At 40.3% G+C, this 16,128-nt stretch overlaps 1 protein-coding gene across 6 annotated transcripts in view; it reads left to right on the top strand.

Annotated features, from left to right (window-relative positions):
- FMNL3 (formin like 3) overlaps window positions 1-16,128 on the top strand; it is a 77,411-nt gene that overhangs the window by 45,431 nt on the left and 15,852 nt on the right. For 3 of the 6 annotated variants that reach the window (XM_031937939.1, XM_031937938.1, XM_031937937.1), the window contains exons 2-6: window positions 3,482-3,565; window positions 5,256-5,336; window positions 5,600-5,676; window positions 12,384-12,467; window positions 14,408-14,563. In XM_031937939.1, the coding sequence (XP_031793799.1) occupies window positions 3,482-3,565; window positions 5,256-5,336; window positions 5,600-5,676; window positions 12,384-12,467; window positions 14,408-14,563 (482 nt within the window). Of the gene's footprint in view, window positions 1-1,620; window positions 1,665-3,481; window positions 3,566-5,255; window positions 5,337-5,599; window positions 5,677-12,383; window positions 12,468-14,407; window positions 14,564-16,128 lie in introns of those variants that run through there. The other 3 variants (XM_031937940.1, XM_023504270.2, XM_023504269.2) reach the window with 3 other exon arrangements.

Genomic DNA, 16,128 nt, shown 5'->3' on the forward strand with positions numbered 1-16,128 from the left:
CTATCTTGTATCCACAAAAATACAAAGGTATCTTGTGTGGGCCTGCTTGCTTGTATGTTGCCACCCCTCTCAGAATGTGAGATTCTTGAGGGCCAGGACCAAATATGCCTTCCACATATTAAGTGCTTAATAAATGCTCAACGAACTGATCGTGCTTCACTCCCTCCTGGACAGCCCTTGTTGTTTGTATTGATTCTTCCATGCTTCCTCCAGGTCTCAGCTAAGTCTCACCTTCTACAGGAAGTCTTTCCCTTCCCTTCTCAGGTTGCTCTACATCTGGAGCAACAAACCATGATCAGATTAGTTCTGCCATTTTTCCTGGGTGAATTATGTCGTTCTGTCCCCCATCTATGGTCCTGGTCATTGTCCCTGTAACTTTTTTGATCAAAATGTCTCTTCCCTGACTGGTATTTCCCTGTGGATTGTGTTCTCCATTGGAACATTTTTTCCTTGAGGGCACAGACTGTTTTTTGTCTTTTTTTTTAGGTATACCTAAGACTTCAGTAAAATTTCAATAAAATGTTTTTAATTTTTTCTCATTCTGCTCTCTGCCTCTCTGTCAACTACAGAGCAGGAACAATTTTCTCTTGCTTTGATAATGTTTTTGGGAGAGGAAAAACTTCCTCTTTCTCCATCTAGGTCTTTTCAGTTTAGAATTTTGTGACTTTGGGATCATACAGAAGTCTGGGTTAGAGCTTCTCTGTTTTTAGTGTTGATTTGTTTTGGTTCCATTGGCAACAAATAAGTTGCTACCTTTATTGGAATGGAAATTTAATACTTTAAGGACTTTAACTTTGGGGTTTCATATGATGAGGTATCATTTACTTCAATCTTCTTTCTCTATCCTAGAATGAGAAGCGGGAAAGATAGTATCTTCTAGATAGAAAAGTTTTTCTTTTTCAAAACTATAGTGCAATATGTATTTCAGGTGTTGGAAGAAAAAAATATTAATATTCCATTGGTATTATAGGTATTGGTATTATAGATTCAATTTGCCAGAAACATTTTACTGATTTAACATTTTTCTACATTGAAACATCTCTCAGAGAAATATCCAAACTAATGCAGTCCCTCATGCTTTTGGATATTTCTCTATGACAAGATAATTTGAAGAAATATTTATAAAAATCTTGAATAAAGAAAAGATTATGATAAGTTAAAAAACAGTTTTGGGGATAACATTTTACTGCATCTAATAAAATGATAGTCACGCTTCTCCTATGACTTTCAATTCTTTGCCAGACCACTGTTCTTAAGAATTTAAAGGGTTTCCTCACTATGACCTTGTTCCCAGTTATTTCATGAAATGGAGAATGTTATGACTTACTTAGGCAAAAAGTACTTTTTTGTTCTACATTTTATTGCCTTTAATCCATTTTCTGGAATCATTAATTTTGTTTTGATTTGACCATTGGTCTTGACCTTCTTTTTTTTATTTCCAAAAAGGAAAAGTCTGAGAAAGGTTAAGCTGAAGAAAATTTTTTTAATGTTATCTATTGAATTAAAAAGACTCTAAAATTATGCACCAGTATACTATGGGTTATAATAGTAGAATTTCATGAGTTGTTTTGATACCTAATCATCACTTATAATACTGTTCCTGTGTTTTCTACATTTCAGATAGCTGGCCTACAGATAAAATTTTCACACACATTTCAACATATGTGAGTATGTTGTGTGTGTGTGTGTGTGCATTTGAGGTATTCTATGTTCAAGGCCCTCTTCTAGGCACTATGTGTTATAATACAAAGATAAGAAGATAAGTAGGTATGCCCATGAGGAGTTCACAAGCTTTTGGAATTATCAGGTATACACTGTAAATACAGTATAAAGCATTTGATATGTGCCATAAGGAGTACAGATGCTTGTTGGGACCTCAGAGGAAGAGGTTGCATTTTATTTGGAAGAAAATCACATTTATAAAGGCAGTGCCATTTAAGATGAACCTTGAAGATAGAAGGAGGAGCACGATAAAGTTTTAGAGAGAAAGCATTAGACTTTTCTGACATATGGCCAAACAGAACATGTGACTATAGCATAAGGTAGTTGCAGGGATGTAGTAGGGGAAGAAACTGGTTATTGTTTGTACTTTGTCCTCAAAATAAAGGACATCAGGGAGGTGATGGCATGACATGCAAGTGAATTGAATTTAAGAGAAGAAGGGTTGTGCAAGATCACCTCCCTCATTTTCTTCTCCAAAGCCATCTGGGTTCAGTGGCCAGATATAGATCAGGTCAATTGGAGATGGCCCTGGCTGTAAAATAGTTTGGAGGCTTATTTTAAGAGAGCTTGGAGGCTGACTGGGATAGGCACTGGGGAGCTGTTGAAGGTTTTTAAATATTAGGGTGACATAATTGGAGCTTTACTTTACAAAAGTTAATCCAGGATGTGATTGGTGAGATAGGCAAGAACTAATTTAGAGGCTGATTGGTAGTGGGAATGGCTGAAAAATTGAGGACTGCCTAAAAATAAATATATAGGGAAAATAAAGGCATAGTCCCAAGGAGGTCACTGACAGGGAAAAAAACAAACATGTACAAGAATGTGGATAATATTATTTGTGGTAACAATGTGTGCCCAACAATTAGGGAAAAACTGAACAAACTGTATTGCATGATTGGAATAGTCTGTAAGGAATAATGAATTTAAAGAATTTAGAGAAACATGGGGAGACATTGAAGAAGTTGAAGGGGATGAATAAAGGTGAGCTAAAAGAATAATGATGACCATAATGTAGATAAAGACAGCAAAACTTTGGTCAAATAAAAGGGATAATGTTGGTGCCAAGTTCTAAATTTAAAGCACACGTACATTCTTTTTGTTAACAATCATTATAGTGATAGAGACCAAACCCATTATTTCATTGATATAGGAAATCACTACTTGAGGAAAATGGCAATTTGGAGCTTCTGGATGGCTGAAGGAGAATAGAACTGTTAGGCCACCTTAAGGCACATAAGGTGTAGGAGTAATTCTAGTGCCATACAAGATTTCCAAGCAGAGGGTCTCTGGTCTAAAATCAAGGTGCCCCAAAGTGGGGGACAAATGATTAGTAAAGGGATGGTAGAGAGATTAGTTACAGAAGTCCTTACTTCTAGTATGATCTCTGAAGCACGCAGGGTATAACTTCCAAATGGCTTTTACTCCCTATTTCTCTCCCTCCCTTCTCCCCCAAGCCCAGCAAGACCTGACTGAAAAGGGGGAACGTGGAAGTGGTGGTACGGCTGTGCATCCTGTTTGTCCAAGATTTAGACTTGGAGAAGAGCTGTCAGGCTGCATTGATTTGGGGGAGGGGGGTTCCTCTCAATCAGTTTCCTGTACCAAGTGATAAAGGGTAGGTTCATAGCCCTTCTTGCTCCATTCCAGTCCTCCAAAATACACTGAGGCAAAGGCCCAAGAACAGAAAAGAGGTGGCGTTTTCCATCCAGTCATTGTCCTCTAACAGTCATGGACTCATTTCTTTCTTTCTTTCTTTCCCCAGAGCTCCATGAATCTGCCTCCAGACAAGGCCCGCCTCTTACGACAGTATGACAATGAGAAAAAGTGGGATCTCATCTGTGATCAGGTACTGGGCTCAGCAGAAGAACAGGAAAGAGAGGAAGGTGGGGTGGGGTGTCCCGTACGCCAGCTAGACAAGGTCTGCTGCTTGCTCCAATCTCTCTAGGAATCCATTCCTGGTTCATCAGACATTACTTGACCCACCTTCTGGAGCTTATCATTCATGTTTCAGGTAGACACTTATGATGGGGATCTAATCAAATGCCAAATTTCTTTTCAGTTTCCACAGCAATTTCTGGTTTTTTGTTGTTTTTAATTTCTCCAGAAAAGCAATGCCTTAGTAGGCAGTTTTATTGGAGGCAGGGGCTATAGTCAGTTCTAGACAGATGGGACTTTTTCAGCTAAAATAACACAGCACTTAGGTCTATAACACAGGGAATTCTTGGATGAGAGCCAACTCCTGAATCTTTCTTTCCCAAGCTAGGGGAATAGTGTTAGTTTAATAACTAATTCTTCCTTAAAATTGACAGGACCTTCCAAATGATAATTTTGTCCTTTACTCTGCCTCCAGGCAGTATTATTCATGACCTGTAGTAGGTCTTATTAACCTCTCCAATATAGGGAATATTCTTTATTCCCTGTCAGTCTCTTGCCCTTAGCATCTTCCAGGTCCAGAAATTCTTTGTGACATCTAATACTCTTCTTTGGTTAAAAGTCCATTGCTTCTGCTCAGCTCTGAGAAAATATGGATATTTATTTGATCATGATTCCTGTCATTCCTAAAGATGGCTGTTCTCCAATGTTATTTTCTCCAGTCCCAATAAGTTCAGTTCTTTTACATGTTTCTCATAGGTTTTTTTTTCCCTAATGCTAATTATCTTCATTGTTCTTTCCCAGTTCTTCACATTTCATAGTGAGGGAATACAAATTTATCCAAGATTGTTAAGGATTTGAGTAGCACCAAATGGTGTGAGAAGATGATTTTGTAATTGCTTTCTAGGAGGTATTATTTCTTCGTGGTCATTTGGGATTACTTTTCCACACATATGAGGAAGCATTATGTTAACTTAGAATCAGAAGATGTGGATCCAAATTCTGACTCTGGTATTTACTACCTGTAGGTGACTTGGAACAAATGATTTATAAATGACTTATAAAAAGTGGGTAACCTACTGAACAGGGATGTGGTATGGAAAGTTTAGACAGATTGATCGATCATTCAATCATATGAAACTAAGCAAAGAGGAGATATACTGACATATGTACTCTTCTTTGTATCCTTAAAATAAGACCAAGCTCCTACTTGAGGTTTAAAAGACTGACAGACTGGTTTAGGAGACGAGATTTTTGTAAACGAAGCCCTACTTTTCTCTGTCCCTCAGATCTCTGGCTGGTCTTGAAAACTTTAGGAATTCATATAAACTCTCTTGTCAGTCAATCAGCAGTATTGAGTCCATGTGTATAGAGAACTATACTGGATACTTTAAGCAATAAGACAAATGTCTTAACATTTTTAGTTTGGCACTTCAATATTAGAAGAAAAAGGCTTTCAGAGGTTTCTGATATATCATGAATATTTTGCATGAAGGGGAATATTGATGGAGAAGGGGAAAATATTTTGGAAAAAAGATGGTACAAGAAGAGAAGAAGACTAGAGATGGGAAATATAGGTACTGTTGGGAGGACTGATTCCCACAGGGAAAACTGAAGTCAGTCTCTTCTGAGCACTCGATTTCTGTTATGTGCTGCCCCTGCAGGAGCGATTTCAGGTGAAGAATCCTCCCCACACTTATATCCAGAAACTACAGAGCTTCCTGGACCCCAGTGTGACTCGAAAGGTGATGTATCTTGTATGCAGAATTTTGGGTTCTAGTTTTTGTGGTCCTAGTGATTTTGTACAGTTAAAAGAATATTTTCATTTGGAAATGGGGGTAGGATTGTGGGGATTGAGCTGCCTCTAAAGGAGAAGAATTGATATGCCATGATACTTTAAGAGTCATTTTAAGCTGTGGTCCTAGAATGTTGTGCTTCCTGCATTGCTTTTGTTCTACAAAATTAGGGTGGGGTCCTTTGGGAATAACTGAGAATTTGATGTTTGTAGAAGTTCAGGAGGAGAGTCCAAGAATCGACCAAAGTGCTGAGGGAGTTAGAAATCTCTCTTCGGACTAATTACATTGGGTAAGTTGGACTGATTTAAGTGCTTTGACTGTTGCAAGTAGATGAATGTCATTGTCACGTAGAACTCCTTTGACCTCTGCGTGGAAGAATGAGTCTATTTTTGTCATGGTTTTTTGCTCTGGACTTCTTAAGGGTTACAGGCTGTTCATTTTTCTGGCTTCTTTCCCCATTAACTCTGCCAGCTGATGACTAGATAATACTGGCAAGCTGAAGCCTTTCCTGTGGTCTTCATCCTAGAGCTTTGTGTTTAAAAAATATTCCCACACTAACAGCTTGTGGGGTGGAGGCAAGGCTTGAATCAAAGGAAATTCAGAGAAGCTTCAGAAGTTCATTTCACTTGAACTAGAAGCTGTGGCTTGGTTCTTTGCTATTCTGGGACTAGCAACTTAAGGAGTGCTCCAGGAGGATTCTGAGAAAGTAGATTCCCCATTTGACTCCTCAAGAGAGGTTAAATTTCAGGTCCAGAAAGATTCTTCATATAGAGTGAGGATAGGTTTTGGTTTGCAAACTCTGTTCTGGTAACTCTCTGAAATGGGGCACTGAACTAAGTTTGGTGTTCTTAAGTCCATGAGAAGATAGGTGAGGGAGCCAGAGAATACTGAGAATGAATGCATAGAGTGATTGTGTTAGGTAAGAGTGAAGTGGAAAAGTACACAGCTTTATTGTGTCAGGACTAAGGAAAGACTAGACTGGGAAAGCTGTATATCCAGTTAACAGGTAGACCTGAAGATAAATAGATAAAAAAGAGACCAAGAGCAAACTCTTAGTCTCATTTGGGTCCGTTTGATCTGAGATCATTGACCTGAGTAGAATCCCTCTGTAACATCCTTAGTTAAAGGATGTTGGACCTCCTACTTGAAGAACTTCAGTAAGGGAGAGCTCCCTACTTTCCAAGGTTCCAATTTGGGACAATTCTTAATTGTTAGGAAGTTTTCTATTATATGAAGCTGAAATTTGTGCCTCTGCAACTTCTATCTGTTATAGCTACTAGTTCTTCCCTCTGGGGATAAGTTGAACAAGTCTAATCCTCTTTTTTGTATGATAGCTCTTAAAATGCTAAAGACAAATAGGTAAAATGTTCCACATCCCCCCAGACCATATTTTTCCTGGGCTTTATCATCCCCACTTTTTTCGTGATATCCTTACTTATGAGGCCTTCCATCATCCTGGTCACTTCCTTTGGAAATTTTCCTGCTTGTCACTTTTATACATTATTACTATCCTATCTGAACAGTCATCCCATTCCCTCTTTGAATGCTCATTTTCTTTGCCCTCCAACAAAGCCAAAAAGTCATTTTCATTATCCTTAGCATTTATAACAAGCCTCAGTTATGTGGGGAGAAGAAGCACACTTGGGGCCCAAGGGGAGACTAGAGTAGGACTATTGCCAGTTCTGTATTCCCTGACTTCCTGTGAGTAGCAATGGAAAGAGTAGAGAACAAAGCCCAGTGATGTCAGATGCTTTTTTGTCTTTTATCCAAGCTGAATGTTGGCAGATAGCCACCCACTCATTTATCCACACTACATATATGTCTGGGCTGACTTTGCCCACAGTTCTTGGCAAGGGAAGGTGGGAAGCAGGCAGGACACCTGGAGAGCTACAGCAGTAATGGGAAATGTCACCAGAGAGCTTCCTGTCCTTGGTAGCTACTGCCCAATTTACTGTCAAATCAAATACTGAAAACAAGCTTTTAGATTTCCTAAAATCTTAATTTGGCAAATTTTATGTCAGGTAGGAAGAAGTATCCAAGTAATGAAAAGAGAAGGGGTTTGATGTCGATGTACCTGATTGGAGCTAGTCATTGGAACCAATGCAGATACTTTCACAGATTTCAGCCCCCTTCTTCCCCCCACGATCATCCTGTCAAATGCAAAGAAAATTAAATAGCTTATCACTGTTTATATTATTCCAGATTTCTTCCTGGGCTTTTTGTAGTTCTTAGGAAATTCTTGTTGCAGTCAAATGCTCAAGAAGGAAAGGCCATAGAGTAGTAAGTGGCCCTTTGGCCCTTCACCCCACTCCCATTTCTTCTTTCTAATAACCTTTCTAACTAGAAAGCTATAGCTATAACTATAGCAGAATGGCTTTTGACCCCATGTGAATTCTCTGCATGTCTTCTGGACTCAGGATTTGTTGGTACTAGGTAGAAAGGACCATAGGGTCCATAGGCTTAGAGCCTCTAGGACACTAGGCTCTGATGTTAGAGCCTTCTCCTTTTTCCTAACCATGACCCTCTGCTTTTAGGATTCTGACCTCCTGTAAGTTAAATTTCATCTTATGTTATCCCAGAACCAGACGGTCACTCCAATTCTCAGACATTTCTAAATCACGTAGCTATGTGTATCTCCTTTCTCCTTTCTAACTCTAGTTCTTCTTGATATATTATCTTCTCCTTTAAGAATATAAATAAGAAAGTACTATTTTTCAAGACTGGCTTACTTCTTTTGGTATTATTCTCAGTATTTAATAGAATATCCAGCACAAAGTAAGTGTTTCTCCTTTTCAGAATACTGCTCTCTCTCTTGATTTCCTTCCTACCTGTTCTGACTGTTCCTTCTCAATCTTTTTTACTGTATCATCATCATCCACAAAATGCCCCCTAACTGTAAGTGTCTCCCCCCCCCCCCCCCCCTTCCCCTCAGGCCTTGCCACTCTTCTTTCTCTTTGTGACTTCATTCACTCACATGGGTTTAATTATCACCTCTATACTGATGATTGTATTTATAGCCTTGGGGTAGGGTAAAGCAGGAGAGGGGAAAAGAGAAAGATGGAGAGGAGAGGGGGAAGGAAACATTGTTCTGGCCAGAGAAAGCTCTAAGAAAGAGGCTGAGCATAGACACTTGATATGCAAATCCTCCTCCTGCCAGGGACGATTCACAGAACTGAAGGAAGGAATTAAAGTTAAAAAGAAACCACCTCAAAATGTAGAAGATTCTTGTGATGATAGATTAATTAGTCAATCTGTAAACATTTATTAAGTGCTTATGGTGTACCATTGTGCAAACGACCAGGGGTATAAAAAGCAATAAAAGATTATCCCTGCCTTCAAGGAGTTTATGATCTAATGTGGGAGACAAATGCAATCAACTACAGAGCAAGCTATAAATAATTAACAGAGGAAAGGCATTAGAATTAAGAGGAGTTGGGGAAGGCTTCCTATAGAAAATAAGATTTTAGGAAGCCAGGGAAATCAGTAGTCTAGAGTGGAGGAGAGAGAGCTTTCCAGGTATGGGAGATAGCCTGAGAAGATGCTAAGAGATGGGAGTATCTTCATGAAAGCCAGGAGGCCAGGGTCACTGAATAGAATAGTATTTGGTGGAGAGTAAGATATAAAAAGACTGGAAAAGATATAAGGGAGCTAAATTATAGAGTGCTTTGAATGCTAAGCAGAGGATTTTATATTTGATCCTGAAGGTGATAGGTAGCCACTAAAGCTTATTGAATAGGATAGTAAGGACATGATCAGACTTCTGCTTTTAGGACAATCATTTGGATTGTCCTAATGGAGCAGCTGAATGGAGATTGGTTTGGAGTGAGGAGAGACTTGAGGCAAACTGATCCATCAGCTGGTTGTTGAGTGAGGTGATGAGGGCCTGTACTACAGTAGTGGCAATGTGAGAGTGGGATAGTGAGTTGATAAGGGAGATATATTAGGATTACACTATACTATATTACTATATAACACACACACACACACACACACACACACTCTATTAGCAGCAGTGAGGGCCCAGTTGAAGCTATATAAGATAAATTTGTAGTGGACCCAGTCAGAATAGTTATATGATTTTCTTCACCTACATTCAGTAGCACATGTAGGAGCAAAGGTAACAACTAGTGGGAGTAATCCAGGGCTGAGCTGACTCTGAATATAATCAGTGAAATGATAGGGGGGCAAGGAATTCAAGAGAGGAGGGCGGCATAGAATTCACCAAGAGGTCAAGATGGGGAAAGGAAGAGAAAGTGCATGCAAAGGAGATGGGTTGGGAGAGAATTGAGGGGTCAAGGAATTGGAAATCCCAGAGTAGACAAAGAATGTAGGCTATGTAAAGGAAGGCAGAGGGAGAGGTTACTTGGAGGAGGTAGATTTATAGGTGATGACAAGTGATGGATGGATTTATGGGTGATGATCAATGGCATGATCATCTTTGTATATAGTTGAGGAGGAATGGAGGAACAGGTCAAGGAAAGTGAATAGGTTAAGGAGCTGAGTATTTGAGGGAGAGTCAGTATATATGTTAGAATCCTCTAATATGATTCTTTAATGATACCATGTCAAATTATTGTTCTTTTTATTAACCATTTTCCAAGATGAAATCCAAGAAATATTCTAAGAAGTTAAGAAAAACTTGGCAAAATGAAATTCAAGCAAGCTTTAGAACATTTTAGGATTAGAACTAAAGCAGTTGAAGGAACTGATTACTCAGTTATATGCAAAATAAAACTTTGGACTTCAAATCCAAAATCTTACCATAGATACCATGGAAGGTCCCTAGGAAGAACAGGACCTGGGAGGGTTTATAGCCAGAGAAGTGTCTAAAGACACGCTTTTCTCTCCCTGACTTTACATTTCAGAAGTCTGACCTGTGACTCCATCTTATCTTTTTTGTATCTCTTAAGTTAAGAAAGTGTGAGGTTGATCTGGTAGTAACTAGGACAAGAGAACAAAGCTCAGAGATGGGAAGAAGAGAAAGCTGGTTCTTAGTACCTAGTGAATTAAAGTGTGACAGGAGGAGCATCTGAGTTGGGCTGCAAGAAAGCACTTCAAGCCTTGAGGAGAACACCACAAGGGACAGAAAATGACATTTCTGAGCAGCTTTTACTTAGTTCCTTGCTTATTGTGTGCACTGGTATTTCTGCCTTGCTTAGGTGCCCTTTAACCTTTCCTTAACATTTTAAGGGCCTGAAAATAGCAATGTGGATTCAGACAGGAAATGAGATGGGGGTGGGGAGCTGGAGAGCAGACAGACAGGAAATGGGAGGCCTGTCGGCCCCGGAGAGGAAGCTAACTTGAGGCAGCTCCAGTGTCAGCTTCAGCCTGAGACTCCTGCCAAATCTCCACCAGAACTGGCTTTCTGGGCCAGTCTGCTTGAAGGGTGTGGCTTGCCGTCATGGTACCTGGTGTCCAACCTATCTCTCCTACCCCCAGCCTTCCCACCGGAGAGGACATTTGGTAGAGATTGTCCTGCCAGAGGTGCCAGAAAGTTACATGCATCCTGATTTAACTTAAAACTCCAGAGATGAGAGAGCTTTATGTGTCCTCTATGTAGAAGTGATTGTATCACACAGCTTAGGTATGTCCAAGACTCTTAGCTTTCAAGGTAATGTCTCTTAATGCCATATTTTAGGATTGAAAAAAGTAGTATGGGAAGTTATTAGTTTGTGGCCATAATTAGACTTTTAAGGTATCATGTCCTGAGCTCAGAGATAGGAAGAACATATTTTCCCATTTTCAGGATATTAAGTAGGACTTAGGATTAGTAAAATAGTTGTCTAGTAAGATGGTTGTCTTTTAAGGGCTTTGGGCTATTAAAAACCATCATAAATTTAGAAACCCCTTCTTCTCCTGACAGATCACTCTATATTGCTATGATTAATAGCAATTAATTCCTTAATTCAGTTTTCTATTTTTGTTCCCCCCTGGCCAGGAAAAAGTAGTAGTCTAGGTTTCCCAACCTGAGATTGGCCTGAACCAAATTAAAATTTAATTGTAAATATTTAACAAAACAAATAAAAATATAATAGAACATAGGTAATGCAAATATGTGGTTTTCTAAGTGGGTATGCTCTCAACCCGGATCTTTTTAGTGGCCTCTGTTTCTTTTTGAATTTGGCATCCCTGATGTGAGGGTTTCTGAGAAAGGGGCTGATTTCTTCACTGGTTTCAAGGTCAGTCTTTCAGAACAGTGTCATGACTCCAGGGTTGAGAGGGTCTTGACTGTTGTTACTGTGACAATACTGTGATGGTTAGTGGCAGTGCAGAGAATTGAGGTGTGAGGATCCCCTTTTGGTCGGTGCAGGTTCAACATGGAAGGATTCACAAACCTGAAATATTAGACTGGCAAAAAGGAAGTTTATTGGCATTGCAGAAGTCAGCTTTGCTAGGAGACTGACTTCCTCAGTGGCAAGGTCCTGGAAGAGGAGAGATAAGGGTCCTAGGAAAGAAATCCTGGTAAAGAGATAAACAGAGGTGTTAACACTGAGAAAAAGGTGTCTCTTCACAGTGGACAGGGATCCTAGTAGGCACCTGTGCAAATTATGAGTTTAAAATTGTGTTCTTTTATAGGAAATCTGAGATTGAAGTTTCAACTGAATAAAATTACTGCTCCCAGGCCTAGATTTCCAGTAGAATGAGACCACTAAAGTTCAAGCTAATGAGGAGTGGTCTTGGACTAATTTTAAGCTCAATAGAGGGTACAGCTAGTCCCACCAAGATAATAAAATGAAACTACTTTATCTTGATTCCCTGAGTCGAGTCTTTCTTAGAATAGAGTTTCTCAAGAGTTCAAGGAGAGTTTCTTGTTGGAATCCTAGTGTCAACTTTATCATTTGGCTGTTTTGGAAAAAGAACACCACAGTTTCTCCCCACCAAAGTCAGAGGACAGTTTCAGGGTTCCCCCCATCAACTGATGTTCCCTACTCCACCCTCACAGTACACCAGCTTTATGAAGAACAATGCTGAGTTGTCTCTATTTCCTGTCTGCAGGTGGGTCCGAGAATTTTTGAGCGATGAGAACAAAGGATTGGATGTGCTGGTCGATTACCTGTCTTTTGCACAGTGTTCTGTCATGTGAGTACAGCATTAAGGTTAGGGTTGAGAAAAAAATAATAGAGAGTAAAGCCATTGCCACCTGTCCCTCACTTTCTTTCTTTGACTTAAATAAGGAAGTAACTTCTGGGCCTAGCGGTAGACTGAATGGAGAAATGTTTTTGTGGTTAAGTTTGGGGGTTTTTTAGTGGGAGGAGAAATGCTATTACTGGAGAAATTCTTTCCTAGCCATTCAGAGATCCTAAAACTCCTTGTGGACATTAGAATATAGAATATACATTTGGAGAAGTAAACATATACACAGGTAAGCAATCTTTGTTTCTCTTGAAGTGATTGAGGGTTCAATTTGACTTCAGAGGTCATTGAAACAGGCTTTAGAAGGGATTAGAAATGCCTCTGTTTGAGATGAAAATGAAGCTTATAATTAGGAATTTTTCCTTTGAAGCTGACTGGAGACTTTGTGACAGAAGAGTTTTTGGTTTTCCCTCCTCCCTAGATTCTTTTTAGAGATAGTTCAGATAGAAAAGGGTCTGAATCCCATAGTCTGAATGGAAGACAGTATTGAATATACATTGAACACCCCACCCAAGAAGTGAAAATATATCTGGTAACACTAATAAAAATGATGAGATGATGATGAACTGGATTTTTCATAGTATTTTTTTAGTTTGCAAAGTGCTATATATATTATCTCATTTAATCTCATAAGTTGGGTACTAATAATATCTCCATTTTACTAATGAGGAAACTGAGACTGAGAGATGTTGTGACCTTTAAAGTTTTTCATTTGCCAACTTAATCCTGGGCTTTTACTTTTCACAGAGTCCTTTTTTTCTGTATGCAATCTATCCCCAAAAGTGTGATCAATGGGAGGGGGTGTATATTCCAACATTTTTCTTACGTTATTCCTTCAACTTCACTCTTTAAAAACAAACAAACAAAAAAAAACACTTGTCAGCAATTCTCAGGCTAGTGGCTGTCCTTTCCCCCTATGATCATGGTCAGTATTTGGAGAAATCTAGACCTAATCTGCCGATCATCAGTCTCTAGAAGACTGCTATGTTTAGTCCCTGAAGTCTCTAATTTTTGTTTAACATTGGCATTGTCTGGTTAGATTCTGGGTTCCATGTTGGGAGGAAGTTGGCCAGATTGTGATCATTTGTTGTTGTTATTTAATCATTTTTGGGCCGTGTCTGACTCTTCATGACCCCATTTAGGTTTCCTTGGCAGAGACACCAGTGTGTCTCTTCATGCTTCTTGTCCTTCATGTCCTTCAGCTCATTTTACAGATGAGAAAACTGAGGCAGACAGGGTCATACATCTAGAAAATATCAGAGGCTGGATTTGACCTCGGGTCTTCCTGTCCCCTGGCTGGCATTCTATCTGCTACACCACTTCACGATGACCATGTTGCCAGCCAAGGTCTTCTTTCCCACATAGAAGCAAGTTCAGCCATTAGTTGTGATTGCCTAGGGGATTTCTAATCCCCAGAAGTGTGAGTAGCAGCTCTGAGCTGGCCCTGTGGACATGTAGTGCCCTCATCGACTTGCCATGCCATGTGACCAGAAGCAGCCAGAAGAGTTGGATTCCCAGATCTTCCAGAAGGATGGGCTCGGGGTCAGCCCTGGTGCTCCTACTCCCCACTAAGGGTCATAGCTTTTGATTGAGAACAGAAATGGACCCCTCTTATTTGCTCAGAAAGGTAGGATGACATGCCTACGGTTCCATGGGGATATGAGCAGAGCCAACATTTGACCTCTGCTGTTTGTACCCCTTAATGCTGTCTCCTTGTCCTAATTATCTTTGCTCCCCTCAGTCTGTATGCTGCTCTCTGCTGTCCTGGCCTTTGCTCCTTGTTGCTAAGGAGATGCAAATCATTGAAGCTGTCTGCAGGAGCCTTATCTGAGCCTCTTCTCTATGTGCGTGCATATGTGTATCTGGTGTGTCTTTTCGTGCTCCAGGTTTGATTTTGAGGGTCTGGAAAGCAGTGATGAAGGAGCTTTTGAGAAGCTGCGATCCTGGAGCAGGTCCATCGAGGATCTGCAGCAGCAGCCCAGTGCCCTGTCCGCTCCCTTTGCCAGTAGCCTTGCTCGCTCTGCCCGCCAGTCTGTGCTACGGTATGTATCGGCCTTGCTGTGTGCGCCAGCCTGCTTTCCTCCTCCTCCTGCTCCTCTTCCCTGTGAGCCAGCCAAGGTGATGGCAATGAGCACTCATGGCCTTCCCCTTTCTTTCTCCATCTCTCTGCTTCCAGGGCTCGGCTCTCTTTCCCTCTGCCTGACAGTCTGTCCTCTGGTTTGTGCTCTCTCTGTCCCCCTGGTTCTGCCTAGCAGTTTTGTCTTGGGTAAGTACTTGTTCCTATGGCTGTGCCCCCACCTCTTCTGGAAGTCTTCTCCCCTCTCACTTTATCCTTGGAAAATTTCTTTCCTTAAACTGTTTTAAAAAATCGTTTTATAACCCCTCTTACCCTGGGAGAAAGTCATCTTTCCTGTTCCTTTTCCACATGTATTTGGGAGTTCAGGGCCCTTTTTCTGTCTGGTATATATGGTTTTTCTTCCGCTTGCTAGCACATGTTCTTCCTTCTGTTCTCTGTTTTGACTTCTCGATGTTTTTTATTTTCCATAAGCTTCTTTGAGTCTAAGCAGCCTTATTTTTTTTACCTGCTCCCCTTCCCTTTGATTTTTCTTCCCTCTTTGGAGGGGCTTTTCTCCCAAAGTACATTTATCTCTCGGCCTGTATGCTGGTCTTTGCTGTCCTGACCTTTGCTCCTTGTTGCTAAGGAGACACACACATACATACTCATATGTATACTTGTATGTCTGGGATGTTTTAAAGGACCTATCTAAAGACAGAATAGCTTAGCCCAGTAATTCCTTCTCTTGGTTTCTTGTTTTTCCTTTCTTTGGACTCTGCCCATCTCAAGCCCATATCACTCTGCTATGTTTTTTGGGGGGATTGCTCTCCATATCCTATTTTTCCATCTATACCCTCAGGCTTCCTGAGTCTTTCCCTGAAAGATGCTACATATGCTGCCTTTATGGAATACCTTGCAAGATATTGAGTTTCTGGCCTTGAGTCTGAGGACTTAATAATGAGAGGTATAGACACCTAGAAAATACAGGCCAGATGTGTAATTACTGGGATGATACCTCGAGTTGGGGCTTAATTCTCTTTTTCATGGAATGTCAGACATGGGGTGGTAGGCAGGAGATTCAAACCCTAAAGCTATATAGAATGTGTGGTAATGGTGGGTTCCTTGGGAAGCTAATCTCACTAGATTAATTGGGAGTGAGTCATTGGGAGTGAGAAGGTAGTAAATTGAGAAATAGGATTATTCCTTGTTGTCTTGGAATTCCAGCACTTTAATTCTTCAGAGATAGCTGGTTAAAAAGTCTTTAGGAATGAAGATGGCCTGTGAACTGATAGCTGGTAATCTAGCTGGGCCTAGACTCCAGGTTTGGAAATTAGAATAGTGAGCTGTTAGGGAGAAATTGCAAAGTGAAGAGGAGTTGGTTACTTCAGAATCTCACTCACAAATATTCTAGAAGATTAGCCTGTTGTGATCGATGTAGTTTGAGGTTCCTGGAGCATCATCTGCTAGTAATGTTAGCTTCAACATTAAATGTTTAAAGATTAGTCTTACTCCACTTGGCTCCAGAGGGTACAACCAAGGGCACCAGGTATA

Source organism: Sarcophilus harrisii, chromosome 5 (genome assembly GCF_902635505.1).
Source record: "Sarcophilus harrisii chromosome 5, mSarHar1.11, whole genome shotgun sequence".
Taxonomy (NCBI): domain Eukaryota; kingdom Metazoa; phylum Chordata; class Mammalia; order Dasyuromorphia; family Dasyuridae; genus Sarcophilus; species Sarcophilus harrisii.